Source organism: Sceloporus occidentalis, unplaced genomic scaffold (assembly GCF_023333645.1).
Source record: "Sceloporus occidentalis isolate IW3139 unplaced genomic scaffold, rSceOcc1.0.p SCAF_1, whole genome shotgun sequence".
In the NCBI taxonomy this organism is placed as follows: domain Eukaryota; kingdom Metazoa; phylum Chordata; class Lepidosauria; order Squamata; family Phrynosomatidae; genus Sceloporus; species Sceloporus occidentalis.
The window spans coordinates 308,076,395-308,092,271 of NW_028316981.1; the positions used below are offsets into that span (position 1 = coordinate 308,076,395).

General features: G+C 41.4%; 1 protein-coding gene across 5 annotated transcripts in view; it reads left to right on the forward strand.

The window, feature by feature from the left end:
• LOC149324212 (E3 SUMO-protein ligase PIAS2) overlaps window positions 1–15,877 on the forward strand; it is a 75,816-nt gene that overhangs the window by 35,929 nt on the left and 24,010 nt on the right. For all 5 annotated transcript variants that reach the window (XM_089497748.1, XM_089497723.1, XM_089497739.1 and 2 more), the window contains 3 exons: window positions 3,249–3,417; window positions 12,384–12,523; window positions 15,336–15,373. In XM_089497748.1, coding sequence (XP_089353874.1) covers window positions 3,249–3,417; window positions 12,384–12,523; window positions 15,336–15,373 — 347 coding nt within the window. The remainder of the gene's footprint in view (window positions 1–3,248; window positions 3,418–12,383; window positions 12,524–15,335; window positions 15,374–15,877) is intronic.

Here is a 15,877-nt window from a genome sequence, read left to right on the forward strand (position 1 = left end):
TAAAATTCCACTAGAGTATGTATCTATCTCTGGAGAGATAGGCACTCTCCAAAGAGGCACTCTTTGTACACAATCAGTAGAGAAAAAAATTCAGATGTGGGACAAAATCCTACATTGGGATTATACAGCATAAATTCCTGCAGAGTTACTTATTAATTGTACTGTGCAAGCCTTGTGTTGAATGAAAGTGTTGTACAACTGAACCTAGACATCAGATATGTAACTGGATAAACAACCAATGTGCACATGCGCTACAGGTGCAACTCAGCCTCTAGAAACTTGCTCTGAATGCAGATGTTTTGTATTGAATAAAAAATGTTCCACTGCTTTTGCTTGGAGGCATACACATGCTTAAGACACCAACAAGATTTCACCGATAGTTTTTTGAAAAGACCATGAAGCATTCCCTACAGGGTTCAGATTCAGACCTAGCATAGAACCCTCCTAAAATTGTCACATTTCTTTGCTGTCATACCATCCATTAACCTGATACCATTTGGTTCTCAGCTAGCATTATGGCTACCAGTGTTGTCACTGGGCACTTTATTAGCTTAAATGCTGGAATATAGACGTACCTATCATGGATCTGGCAGCACTTCCATTCAGAAGAGCCCATTGTTTGGAACATGAAAAATATAATTGAAAAAATGGTTAAACATAAAGTAATACCTATCTCTCCAAATACAGTGGGCCCTTATTGTCTGCTATTGTTTGGATCCAGGGTCTCCTATGGATACTAAAATCAGTGGATGCTCAAATCCTGTTACATACAATGGCATAGAAATGGCGTCCCTTGTTTATAAAATGACAACATCAAGGTTTGCTATTTGGAAAATACACACACCCATTTTCAAACTGAAACTAAATGCATAGATAAGAAATCCGTGGACACAAAGAGCTGAATGTAGTTAAGTCCCAGAAACAATCCTTGTGGCCCAGGAGACAGGCAGTTTGGGGTCGCCTCTGACTGCTCCAGCTGCGATTGAGCCCCAGTTGGCCAGGAGTGGCAGCATCTACATGGCCTGCTTTGAAAGAGGACAGCTTCCCCAAATGACCTGCCAGCAGGAGTAGATTTTACTGCTCCTTTTGCCAGTGGCACTAGTCTGCCTTAGGCAGCCTTGGAGCAACTTCCGACTGATCTCAGGGTGTGTATCATCTGCCTGCCATGACCCTGAAGTTGGCAGAAGCCTCTCTTTTTGATCCTTCTTTTTCAGGCCCAAGAAAACAATTAACTCCTTTCTTCTCCAGAAGTTCATTCAAGAGATATTTAAATAAACCCTGAAAGAATAACTCCAGATTCTCCCCTCCTTCCCCTTCAAGTATACCCAGTGTGTTTCAAGTTGCCAAAAGGGTATTTATTTATTTATTAGAATATTTATATCCCATCCTTTATAATGAGATCTCAGGGGTGGCCTACTTAACTTAAACAATTTAAAACAATGGGCCAAAACAGACTGCAGAAATAATCCATTTTGAGACCTCTTTAACTGCCCTGGCTCAGTGCTAGGGAATTTTGGAAACTGTAGTTTGTTGTAGTGCCAGAGCTCTCTAACAGAAGGCTCAATGCCTCACAAAGCTACAGTTCCTGGATTTCCCTAGCATTGAGCCAGGGCATTTATAGTAGTCTCAAACTAGATTATTTTTGCAGTCTGTTTTGGCCCAATATGTCATTTCAAACCATAAAAACAACTTAAACAGACTAAAACATACTAAGCAAAAGATCAAAACAGTTTAAAAACAGGTACATGTACATTTGAAGAAATCAATTAAGCTCCAAAGGCTTTGCTAAAACATGACTGTGTTTTAGTTTGGAATCAGAGTAAAGCCAGTGCTGATACCAACTAGATCTCCAAGGGGAGAACATTTTACATATAGGACACCACAACAGAGAAGGCCTTTTCCCATGTCTTCACACAAGTATGAGACCAAGGAAAGTCTCTCCAGAACCCTTACATCCTTGGGCAGGCATGAATTCTGATACCACTAATCTTCCAGAAGTCGGGGGAGATTCTGCTGTTTTGGGAAGCCTCTTCTTCATCAGAGCATCGAAATCATAGGCAAAGGCTGCTCTTAAAGAGTTATGAAGGTCACCAAAAATATTTTTCCATATGCCTACAAAAACAAAAGATTGTCAGGTTGTCAGTAACTCATCACCTAGAGCAAGAATAATTTCCCTCCTTAAAGGAATCTACTCTTAGAATCTGTCCTCTTTGTCACTTCCGAAAAAGGAAGCAACCAATGGGTGATTTTTAACACCAGAAATATGCAGTCTTATCAGAGATGCTAATCTTTTATCAAATATGAGCTCTCCAGTCACCAATAGACATGGTAGATGTGTTTCTCCAGATCCAGTCTGCTGTTTTGATCTACTAACTAACAACCATTTTCAAAATTTCCATTTGGGCTCAATCTGAGAAAATTCAGAAAATGCAAACAGACATTCATTATAGGGATCCATTATAGATCTTTTCATTTGCCTCATAAATGGCAATACTCTGAAGTTCTTCCCAAATTTTTAACAAGGTAGAATCATTCATAATAGCACGGCACTGCATCTTCCCTGTTCCTCCTCTAGTGAGTACATGATACAAAATTCAGAGAGATTCAAACCAAGGCACTCTTCACAGTAAGTGCAAGTGTTCATTTCTTCTTGTATCACCCCAGCCTGTTCTCCAGCACTGTGATACTCTTCATCCTATCCACTTGAGGGCAAGATTCTTCACATGACAGAAGACCAGGCTGAGTGGTAGGATGAAGAGGCATCTCCCATGTTCTCTCCCAGATGTACTTATTAGGAGTAAGTCTCCAGAAAAATAGCAAAGAACAAAAAGACAAATTGGTAGGTTGTAGAAAGCAGAAGGTGCAGAGTTGGCTCCCCCCCCCCCCCATATCATCTTCCCTGTCCCAGAAAAAAGGGTGAATTGAGTTTACAGACTCTTTTTTGCTCTTAACACTTGGTGGTTATGATTATAACATGAAACAACTATCTTCCCCAGCATAAGGTTGTTGTTTCTAGACAGAAATAGGATAGTAATTCTGTTCAGCCACTGTGTGGCAACAAGGGTGCTGTGGAAATAAAAACAATACTTTGTTTTGAAGGGTGTAACAATTGGCAAACCACTTCAAATATCATAAATATCAGTAGAGATTATTTGTGAACATTTCATTGCTGGAAGTACACATTACTCTTCCCTATAACATGAGTTATTATAATTGGTTTATCCTGTAGTTCACTGTGTTCCTTCCAGGTTCCAGTGTAGTCAGCAAGCCATGCTCCACGCCCATCAGTGAGGTCAGCAAAAAGAAAGTTGATGTCATTGACCTAACTGTTGAGAGCTCATCTGATGACGAGGAAGATGCACCTTCTAAGAGGAAATGTATATATATGTCTGACACACAAGCAAGTCCAACCAAAGGGTATGCTAATTGTCCAGTGAATGATGTTTTCTCTCTTGGTTACCTTTGGTTCTTTGGATTGAGTTTTCAGAATTCCAGGGAGTTGACATAGTTCCAGGTGAGAAGGAAGTGAGGAAAAATAATTTGGTCTATATTAAATGCAGCAGGTATTCTGAGTGCAACTTTGGCAGAAGATGCAAGATGTGTCAGGGTGCTCCAGCATCTCAGTCACATTTGAAGACTGGGTGGGCACTACATTTTCATTCTTCATTTGGTGGATAAGATTATCTTGATCTGGGTTACTTCAATCCTGGTTTGAGTTACTGTAGCAACATGGGCAGGCACCTGTGTAGATTGTCAGTTTTGCTTGTTTAAAAAAGTGGGTGTTGTATGGGCCTACTGTAAAAACAGGGGCTTACTCTTTCTGAGCAATTAAGACCAACTTCTTCCTTTGTTTCGGGTTAAGGTACAGGGTGTGAATGAGTATGCATATTGAGGACAGTCCATTGTCAGTTTCATCTGAAGCCAGGAACCATCTCCGGATTGGGACACTAGAAAGCAACTTTGCATGTGCTATAATTCTTTTTAATTCTGCAACTTCTTTCTTGCTTAAAATATGCAGGCCTTTGGCTGCAACTGCTGGAGCATCGAAATGCCAGGAAAAGGGAGAGAGTGTCTGCCTCATAGCATTCTGTGGTGCCAGTTAGCAAGTCAGTAATCACTTCTGGGCACCCTCAGTGGGGAGAACAATACCTTTCAGTTTCTCTCCTGCTTTTATATAAAGAAGATAGGAAATTATTTCAAGGGAAGGAAGATGCCCATAAGCCTGCAGTGGTGTGACTTTTCATTGCTGATGATTTTGCCCTCCTTTTTAAAGAAGACTGTTCCATTTACTGGACTTGCAACCAGAGGACAATTCAGAACAAGCATCAAATACAAGTCAATGTACCCAAAGAACTCCCAGCTGAATGTAGATGCTGCCACATTAATTTTTCTGGAGGTGTTTCAAGAAATCATGGAGGTTGAGTAAGTGACCTCTGAAGCTCCCAGTGCTAATTTTGTTCTCCCCAGCCCCCTAAGAAACTATGAATGATTTTGGGATATCCCAAATTGGGATACTGTCCTCTACAGCAGGAAAATGGAGCTGGCTAACTTAAACTGAATGTGTTTATTCATTTCTTATTTTATTTATTTCACTTCTATGCTGCCTTTCTCCCCAAAAAGGGACCCAGGGTGACTCAGAAGATAAAACATTATTATAACACCACAATCAAAATTTTAAAAAACAATTAAAATCATCTAGTTAAAGTACTATAAAATTAATACAAAAACATGCAAAAGTTAAAAACAACTAAAAACACACACCCCATATAAAAAGCCACCCTGTACTGATTATGTGTTTTAAAGCCTGCTTAAATAAAACATGGTTTTGCTTGCCAGCAAAATGTAAGGAGGAGGGGGCCAACCTACCCTCTCAGGGAAAGGAGTTCCAAAGGGTGGGAGCAGCCACTGAGGAGCCTCGCTCTCGTGTCCTAACCAAACAAGCCTGGGATGGTGGCAGGAGTGAGAAAAAGCTTTCCTCAGATGATCTTAGGGCTGTAGCAGGTTTGCTATAGCAGGGTTATCCCCAGTACCCAGGGTAGAGTTTGATGTTAATTCATATGGGCCCCGCCCATTCCTTGGAGGAGGAGATAATCTAGATCAAGATAGGTCTGTCTGCAGCCAAAAAAGGGAGCTTCATTGTAAGTACAGACTTTCCGTTTTATGCATTCTCTGTCAGACTCTGCCTTCTCGTGTTTTAGTCTTCTCAGAAGTCCAAGCTGCAACAGCTAAATATTAAAGGAATCTTGAAGTTCAAAATTTTTGGAGGACCAAAGGTTAAGGACTACTGAGTAGAGTATATATTTTGCATGCAGAAGGCCCTGAGTACAGTTCTCCACATTATTTCATGAGAATATCATAACAATCCTGCTAGATGAGAAGCCAATAGTGAGAAGCCCAGTAGTAGTAGTAGTAGTAAAAATTATTGTTAAAAGCTAAAAGCTGTCACAATATAAAACAGATCCAATCAGTAAATACAAAAACAGTATAAAAAGATCAAGGCACAAAAACCACAGATAAAACAACATAGTAAAAATTAATAAGAGAAACAACGAGAAACAATAATACGTCATTAACGATAAAATAGTAGAAACATAAAACTAGGAAAGTTCTAGTCATTCCCATCGAGAAAACTGATTATAATCTTGCTAGTAGCTAAACCAAATTTTGCTACCATAGAAGTAATAAATACATCATTGCCAGCCAGAAGAACACAGATCTGCTGAAAACAAGATCTGTTGGAAAGGGAATGTAAAATACATTCAAGAAATAAATAAAAAGCCATTAGCAATAATGTTTGAGAACTCCTGGAAAACAGGAGAAATCCCAGCAGACTGGAGGAGGGCAAACGTCATCCCCATCTTCAAAAAGGGGGAAAAAAGAGGATCCAAACAATTATCATCCAGTTAGTCTGACATCAATACCAGGAAAGATTCTGGAGCAGATCATTAAACAGAGAGTCTGTGAACATCTAGAAAGCAATGCCATAATCACAAAAAGTCAACATGGGTTTCAGAGAAACAAGTCATGCCAGACAAATCTTATCTCTTTCTTTGATAAAATTACCCGCTTGGTAGATGAAGGGAATGCTGTGGATATAGTATATCTTGATTTCAGTAAGGCTTTTGACAAAGTTCCCCATGATATTCTTGCAAACAAGCTAGTGAAATGTGGGCTAGACAAGGCAACTGTTAAGTGGATTTGTAATTGGTTGACCGACCGAACGCAAAGGGTGCTCAACAATGGCTCCTTTTCATCCTGGAGGGAAGTGACCAGTGTAGTCCCACAGGGCTCTGTCCTGGGCCCAGTGCTATTCAACATCTTTATCAATGACTTGGATGACAAAATTGGGGGAATACTTATCAAATTTGCAGATGACACCAAATTAGGAGGAGTAGCTAATACTCCAGAGGACAGGATCAAGATTCAAAATGACCTGAACAGACTAAAAAACTGGGCCAAAGCTAACAAAATGAAATTCAACACGGAGAAATGTAAGGTACTGCACTTAGGGCTGAAAAATGAAATGCACAGATATAGGATGGGGGACACCTGGCTGAATGAAACTACGTGCGAAAGGGATCTAGGAGTCCAAGTAGACCACAAGTTGAACATGAGTCAACAGTGTGATGTGGCAGCTAACAAGGCCAATGCGATTTTAGGCTGCATAAATAGACGTATAGTGTCTAGATCCAGGGAAGTGCCACTCTATTCTGCTTTGGTCAGGCCCACCTGGAATACTGTGTCCAGTTCTGGGCACCACAATTAAAAAAGGACATTGGGAAACTGGAGCGTGTCCAAAGGAGAGCGACTAAAATGGTGAAAGGTCTGGAAACCATGCCCTATGAGGAACGACTTAGGGAGCTGGGGATGTTTAGCCTGGAGAAGAGAAGGTTAAGAGGTGATATGATAGCCCTGTTTAAATATTTGAAGGGATGTCATATTGAGGAGGGAGCAAGCTTGTTTTCTGCTGCTCCAGAGAACAGGACCCGGAGCAATGGATGCAAGCTGCAGGAAAAGAGATTCCACCTCAACATTAGGAGGAACTTCCTGACAGTAAGGGCTGTTCGACAGTGGAACAAACTCCCTCGAAGTGTAGTGGAGTCTCCTTCCTTAGAGGTCTTCAAACAGAGGCTGGATGGCCATCTGTCAGGGATGCTTTGATTTAGATTTCCTGCATGGCAGGGGGTTGGACTGGATGGCCCTTGTGGTCTCTTCCAACTCTACGATTCTATGATTCTAAATCTTTGTCTAGGAGATATATAAAGAGGACAATATAAAAGATAATGTTCGATAGTCTCCACTTCCCCGTTTTTGCAGATACATAATCTTAAATGGACAGGAGTGTTATTATATCTGCCCATCAAATAGGCAGAAGGTATACATTTGTACCTTAGAGCTGTAAATGGTTTTCTAGTAGGGGCCAGAGTAAGATTAATAAAGTAATGCTCAAACCCAAACGATATCTTGTATAGTGGATTCAAAAAAGAAAAAGAGGAGTTCGAGAGTGAATGAAGATCACAGTAGAAGGCATGAAAGAAACAGCTCTTCCTGGTTGTTTTGACTAATAGCATTTGATGGTGGAGAAAAGAATCTCTGCCTGTAACTGTGGAGATCCACTACCATCTGTCTTTGCCATGTTTAATAACAACAACAACAATAACATTTATTTATATTCCACTTTTTCACAAAGGAATCAAAGCAGATTCCAACAGTATAATTAAAACATCAAGCAATTAAAAATTACAATTTAAAACCCCCAAAACCCCACCCTCCCCACAATCATAAAAACAGTGATCAACCCATAAAGAGAGATTAAACATCCAAATTTAAAACTGTCCAATAGGAATACACTAAAATTTCAGGCAAATTAGTGCAAGAAATATGGGGGTGGGGGGGATGGTATCAACCAGTTTTGATATCGGAACAATAGAGGTGTCATTAGAGAGGAGAGGCAAGTCTAATGGATCTAACCTAATCTGGAAAGGCCTACCGGAAGAGATCCATCTTAATAGCCCTTTTAAAGGCTTCCGAGGTGGTAATATGGCGGATTTCGTCCAGCAGATCGTTCCAGAACCTGGGAGCTCTGGAACTGATGAGAAGGTCCTCTGGGTCAACACTGAAAGTCTGGTCTTCTTAGGTTGCAGCAGATTCTTCCCATAGGACTGAAGTGTGTGGGGTGGATTGTATGGAAGTAGGCACTCCTGCAAGTAGTCAGGACCCAAGTTAGGGCTTTAAAGGTTAGAACCAACACCTTGTACCTTGCCCATAAACTTATAGGCAGCCAGTGAAGAGATTTTAGAACCAGTGTAATAAGGGCAGTTCTGGATGTGCCTGTGACCAGCCTGGCTGCCATATTTTGTACCAATTGAAGTTTCCGAACTTGGCACGAGGGTAGCCCCATGTAGAGCGTGTTACAGAAGTCGAGTCGAGAAGTTACCAGCGCATGTACTACTGTTTCAAGGTCTCCCTGCTCGAGGAAGGGGTGCAGCTGGTGTATCAGCCAAAGCTGATAGCAAGTGCTCTTGACCATCAGATCCGTCTGAACTGTCAGCTGAAGAGATGAGTCAAGGAGTACCCCCAAACTGCAGACAGAGTCCTTCAGGTGAAGTGTGACACCATCCAGAACTGGCTGGCATCACCCCATTCCTGGATTGGGGGTCCCTATTACAAGTAACTCCATTTTACCTGGATTCAATTTGAGTTTGTTTTCCCTCATCCAGTCCATTACCACATTAAGACAGGCATTCAGAGGAGAGATGCCATCCTCAGTCACTGCATCAATCTGAGACATAGAGAAATATATTTACCACAATACTATTAAACCAATGTCCACACAGGAGGAAGGAGAAGCAAATGGTTTATTGGCTGCAGCGCAGTAGGTGTCCGCGGTCTCATGACCAAAATAATAATAATAATAATTATTATTATTATTTATATTTTCCCGCTTCTCCCTGGGGATCAAGACGCGATTACAGCAAAGATAAAATGCAGTAAAACAATTATAACTAAATTAAATCCCCTAACCCTCTCCATCTTTAAATTAATAAAATTCACAGTTAAAATTCTGATCAATTACAATCAATGGAGTGGACCATCTAAGGTGGATGGGAGATCCATCATAGGGATCAAGGTGGGAAGGCCTGCTGGAAGAGATCCATCTTGAGTGCCTTCTTAAAGGCATCTAAGGTAGTAAGAAGATGGATCTCTTCTGGAAAGTCGTTCCATAGTTTTGGGCGGCAGAGAAGAAAGACCTCTGGGGGGTTGTTACCAATCTGGTCTTTTGCGATTTCGTCCCAGAAGTTCTGAGAGTGTGGGGCGGATTATGTAGGGAGAGGCATTCCTGCAAGTAACCTGAGCCCAAGCTATGAAGGGCTTTAAAGGTAATAACCAACACCTTGTACTGTGCCTGGAAGCTGATTGGCTGCCAGTGAAGAATTTTTAAAAGAAGTGTTATATGGTCAAACCTGGATTTACTGGAGACCAGTCTGGCTGCCATGTTTTGAACTAAAGACTGACACCAAGCAAAGAAACAGACATTCATGCATATATACATTTCAATATGGTAATCACATAGCATTCTATCTCTGCCTGGGTATGGTGAACTAATTGGTAGGTCACAATTTTAAAGCATGTGTACTAAACAGGTCACATACTACTATTGCAAAATGATCCTGCATTGCCTAGTAACTGAAAAATTGAGGAAGCTCCCTTTTAGCGGAGAGGTATGTTTTAGGGCTTGTGATGTCATTAAGGTACCTAAAGTTCAGGAACTATGTACCATCCTGGAAAGCATCCAAGCTGTGCCAGGCACCAGCCATCCCAACCATGCTTGTTTTAGACATCATAGTTCAGCCCCACTTCCCACTGGTTACATTCCAACTCTCTGCTTCTCTGTCAAGATGACACTAATAAGGTAATTGGCTTTCTTTTAGTCAACTAAAGCAAAGGGCAGGCAGAGAGAAACATACTACTTCCATACTGGTTTCTCTTACTGGTTTCACATACTGCTTTACCATTTAGTCCCAGTATACCTTATCAGGAATATTACAGAAGTATGAGAAGGGCACCATACATAAACAGCATGTTCCAAAACTTTTGAGAGGAAAGGCAACAATGAAACGGGGTAATAATTAGAAAAAGAAGATGGATCAAGTGGAGATTCTTAAGAAGTGGAAACAGCAGCATGTTCAAACTGAGAAGGAAATGAACCAGAAGAAAAGGATAGATGAACAATAAGGAGAAGAGAAGGAAGAAGAATGGCGGGGCGATAGTAATTAAGAAGCAAGAAGGAATGGGATCCAAGAGAGCAGATGGAAGGATTCAAAGACATCAGCATTTTGGATAGATCAACTAACAAAACTGGAGGAAAAGTTCAAAATGTAGAAGAAACAGACGTGATGTTAGTAATGAAGAAGGTTCAGGAGCAGCAAGATCTGAATGGATAGTTTCAGTGTTAATATTAAAGAAAGTTTCAAAATCATCAATGAAAAAAGAGGAAGAGGTGAAGGGAAGGCTTTAAAAGAGAGCTTAAGATACAAAAGAGATGTTCTAAAAACACACTGGATTTCAAAGAGCTGGGGGGTTTTTTGGGTTTTTTTTTTTGAGCATGGAAACCAACTGAATTTCTCCAAATTTCAACTGGACCCTGAAGTGAATAACATTGTTCTTGCAGAATTCTCATCAGCCTGCTTCCTCATAATATTCTGTGTCGTGTATGAATTGTAGAGTTCAGAGGTCTGTGTATTCCCAGCCTGGCAGCCTTGCGCTTTTAGAGTGGTGGTGATGGTTTTGTTTTGCTTTCTTTCGATTTCTGTCTTTCTTACTGCTGCTGGTGGATCCTCCTGTAGTGCTAGAGAACAAGGACTTCCTGACCCCCTCTCTTTATTGGGAATCAGTTTTGTGATTATTCTTGCTTGCTAAATATACCTAAACACAGATGTAGGTGCATTGAGCCAAACAAAATGAACCAGGCATCATTTTCAAAGGATCATCCTACAGGTACATAAACTCTTACCATGACTTTAGGATTTAGGAAACGAGAGTTTTAAGCTGTTTCTGTGTAATTATTTCCCTTTGTAAATTACACTGCTTAACATGTCAAAGTGATGACAATGTAAAGTAGTTGTTTAGTAAGTTGTCTGCCTCTGCAGTCACTGTTCCTTGCATTTGGTTTTATTTATTTATATTTATTTAGGTATTTATATCCTGTCCTTCAGCCCTAATGGCTCTCAGGGCGGCTTACAATTATTATTTTTAATCAGACAGTTCCCTGCCCTCAGGCTTACAATCTAAAAGACACGAAACAAAAGGAGAAGGGAATGGTGGAGGGAAAGGGGATGAGGTCCATTGGTTCTTCTCTCCCTCTAAGGCCTGGACCAAGGCAGATGGATTGGAGGGAGGGCTCTTCCTTCTTCCAGGCTAGTCCTGATGGAGCTGGACCTGACTGGTTTTGGACAGTGTAATGGAGAGAGCATGGAGAGCAATCAAAACAGTCAGGGGTCATTGGATTACAGGCTATGTTTGAGAAAGATTAATTAGAGAAAGTATGTAAACATAGATAACAGTAAGAACTAAGCTAAAACACTGTGCTTTCCCATGTACCACTGAATGTCATGCTAATAGTTGTGACATAAACAACTAGCAAAATTAAAATTCTATCTTCAAATTACAATATCATATGCACAACCTAAATGTATGTACAGTGGAACCTCGCCATACGCGGGGGATCCATTCCAGATCCCGCCGCATATGGCGATTTCCGCCTATGCTCGAGCCCCATTGTAAACAATGGGGCTCGTGCACGGCGGCGCGAAGGTGCGCGGGGTGCAATGGGCGCGTGCGCGGTGCAACGGGCGCTCGCGCCCATTCAACTGAATGGGACGCGCCGCCCCTTCCGCCCCGCGCGCACGCCGCGGCTTGAGCGCGTATGCTCAAGGCCGCGTATGGCGCGCCTGCCTATGGCGAGGTTCCACTGTACATATACATAGTGAAGATTTGGTTAAAATGTGATGTTTTCAAAGAAAATTTTAATTTTTTTAAAAAAAAATCAATTTTTTAAATTTTTTATTTTAAAAAATTAAAATTTTGAAATTTTAATTTCTAAAAATTCTGGGTCCTCTCCTTTCTCCTCCCACTGACACAGGCAAATGCCATGGCTCATTTCTGCCAAAAGGTAGGTGTTTGAGTAGCAGTAGTGTCACCTCCCCCTTAGGGTGTCACCTGGTGCAGTCCACTGCAAACACACAGGCATTATCATGTCACTACACTGACATTAGGTTATTGATAAGGTCAGATGCAGCTTTCGTTAGTCCCAACCAGTATGGCTGATTGTCAGGAATGATGAGAATTGGATTAATTTTGACCTCACCTATTCTTTCAAACAGGGTGCTCATGTATCAACCTTCTACTGTACGAGTTCCTGCGGTGAGCACAGTGGATCCTACTGCTATTCCACCATCATTAACAGATTACCCTGTACCATTCCATCACCCACCAATATCAAGTATTTCATCAGACTTGCCTGGTAGGTAAACACACACACACCACCTCTTGAAATGTTAATAGTAAATTGGGCCCTTGATATCTACTGCGGTTTGCTTCCAGGACCCTCCATGGATACCAAAATCTGTGGATGCTCAAATCCCATTAAATACAATGGCAGAGTAAAATGGTGTCCCTTATATAAAATGGCAAAATCAAGGTTTGCTTTTTGGAATTTATATCGTTTTGGAATATTTTCAAGCCGTGGGTGGTTGAATCTGTGGATATAGAATCTGTAGATATGGAGGACCGACTGTAATTGGGGCAAAAGTTTAAAAAACCAAGCGAGATTATGTGCGAGAGAATTTTCTGAAGACTCACCCCCACAAAATAATTTTCAGCACGCACAAATTATGCTTGTGGTTTATTCTGGACCTTACATTTCCACAGTTCTTGAATGCCCATTGACAGACTACTTTGGTTTTACAATAAGGCACAATCTGCAAAATTCAATTCCTTGGTTCTGTTTTCAGAATGCAAACCACTCTGTTTTTGACTGTATTTTCAAGACAGGTAATTATCCCTTGGCTTGATTTGACTCTTGTTCATACACAACACTTGCCATACCTCCATTGCTTGTGAAATTTTTCTTTCTATTCTTTATAGCTTTTACTGCAGTCCATGAGTAATTCAGTGTAATTCACCAGTATTATAATCAAAACTGTTGCTGTTAATGTTACCAACAAGGACCGATCTTGAACCATCTGTCCTTTTAAAGGAAAATGGTTTGTGCCGCTGGCATACATGCTTAGGACGCAAGTCCATGGAATCTGGGAAAGCTGCTCAAACTTTTAACTGAGTTAAGTTGGATCTCAATCAAAGCACTGGAGTTCACCGAGCTGCCCTTCTTGAATTAATATATACACTTCCTAAGCTTTGCCCTGTATTAATTAGGACATCCAGCAAATAGTTCATGGTTCTTAAACATACTTATACCCTTGCCTTTATAACATTTTCTTGAACTGCTTCATATCCTTTTCATAGCATCTTTATAGAGAACTAAGTTATTTTTTTTTCTTATGCCACAAAGGAAGTGGTACATCAGCTGGCATTATGTGCAGGAGGAATTGCAGTGGTGGAATATGCAAGTGTAGTGTCTGGCAATAAGACGTTGCCGTGTAAAATGCTTCTGTTCAGGGGCTCGGGTGTTCCATTCCATCACACACACCCACAAGGCCATTTTCCTTATTTTCTTCATCGGCAGGCCATGCCCATTGAGCATGATGAGTTGACATGGAAATGTATCTGATGGGTTTTCTGGATGCTGTGGGCACTTGTGCTACTTCCAGCTGCACACAATTCTTAGGTTTCTGCATGAATCCACTGGGGTAGCTCTCCATGAGATTGCTTTTAAAATACCTTCTCAGTAGAATCACTCTTTCTAAGCCATTAGTTTCTAGCTTGCATAACCATATTGTGACCAGAAAAAGACTAAGATTAGCTTTCTCTATCAGCTGCTTAGTGACAAAACAGTCCCTTTGAGCACCAGATCAGGGCCACCACAACTGCAAGCCATTGCCCCAATCCAGCATTTTTCCAGACCCCAAAGAAGCGGCAAAATGCCTTGCCACCGCTGAACACCTCTTCCCTGTTTCTTCAGTGCAGTCATTTGGTCAGGTGGGCAGTGTTACGACGCTTTGGAGGTGGAGTTAGGGCAGGCACCGGGCAGTCACCATGCCTACTCCAACCTGATGCCAGCTTATAGTGCCAGTACAGCCCCTCAGTTAAGTATGCTTAACTAAGTAACTTCTCCTGGCATGAGCCCCCCAAACCTGACAGAAACATCATTAGCCCATGCTCTCCTCAGTGGCAGAATGGACCTCTGTTGGCGAGGGAGTTTTGATTGTGGTAATAATGCCACAATTATAATAGTGTTGTGAATACACCATGACTGTTCTGTAATTTATGATCGCTATATCATAATTGTGACACTATTGCCATGATTGTAACCCTGGCCTCCCAACCTACTTTCCTGGACATTGGCTGCATAGGGAGGTCCATTCTGTCAGCAGTTGTGAATCACATACCTGTCAGGTTTTGGGAACAGGTTCAACCAGAAGTTACTTAGATAAGTATCAATAGCTAATAGAGAATGCTAGACTTAGGCCCATTACAGATGGGCCTGTAGTACGGACTGGGTCCGTACTAGGGTTAGAAAGGGGCGTCACTTCCTGACGCCCCTAACCCTAGTACGGACCAAGTCAGTACAAAATGACAGTGCTTGTTCCACACAGGGGCCGCCATTTTGACGTCACGGACACAAAAAGAAGCCCCATTTCGGCGCTTCTTTTCGGCTGCATCTGGGAACTGCGCGGTTTGGCTGCTGCAGTTCGCTGACGCAGCAACCGGCGGTGGCGGCAGAGCGCCCTTCTTGGGCACTCTGTAACACACCTTAGTTGTCTTAGACTGCATCTGCACTTCAGAAATAATGCAGTTTGAAAACGCTTTAACTGCCATGAGTCAATACTGTGGAATCCTGGGATTTGGAGTTGTGGCACCAGAGTAGGCTTAAATATCTCACAAAAAACAAACCTCAGAATTCCATAGCATTGAGCCATAACAGCTGAAGTGATGTCAAACTGCATTATTTCTGCAGTGCCGGTGCACCCTTTGGTTTTGTCTCCATTTTATATCTCCATGTATCTCTTCCTCTGGCTTACTGGTCTGTGGCTTGTGATTAAATGAGGATTTGAACCTTTGTCTTGCATAGACAGACACTAACTCTATAGTGCAGTGGATCTGATGATGTAAAATCTGCATGTGTTCTCAAAAATTAATTTGTGTCTTCTTCTTAGGCTTGGATTTTCTTTCGTTAATCCCAGTTGATCCACAGGTAAGTGTCTTGACTATATATGATCTAAGATCCTAGAACATGAGTTAAACTGGAATAATTTGAAAATGAGTGAAGAAAAATCTTCCAAGAACTGGATAGCTTTTGTGCAAGAGTAAAATGATATTGACTGCCTACCCCCACTCCATCATTCTCATGTTAAACTTGTAGCTTTGAATGCCCATGTTCAGCAGGTGTGCTCAAAAGCTGAAACATGGAATGCTTAATTTCATTTATGTCCTCCTCTCCCTTTACCAAACTAAGGTAGCAAACTGTGGTTTCGTATTTGGGATAACCAATAAGCATACTTCTGCTTAAGTCACTCCAATACCGCTCTTTCTGAGCCATTCATTTGTGGCTTACCCAATCATATTGCTGGGGCTTGGGAAAGTTTTAATTAGAGCTCTCCAAATGCAAGTCCAAAAAGGCAACTTCTCCAAGCTCTCCCTTTTGCGCATATTTTAGTAATTTGGTGTGGTTTCCATACTCCCGATAGCTTTGATGTTG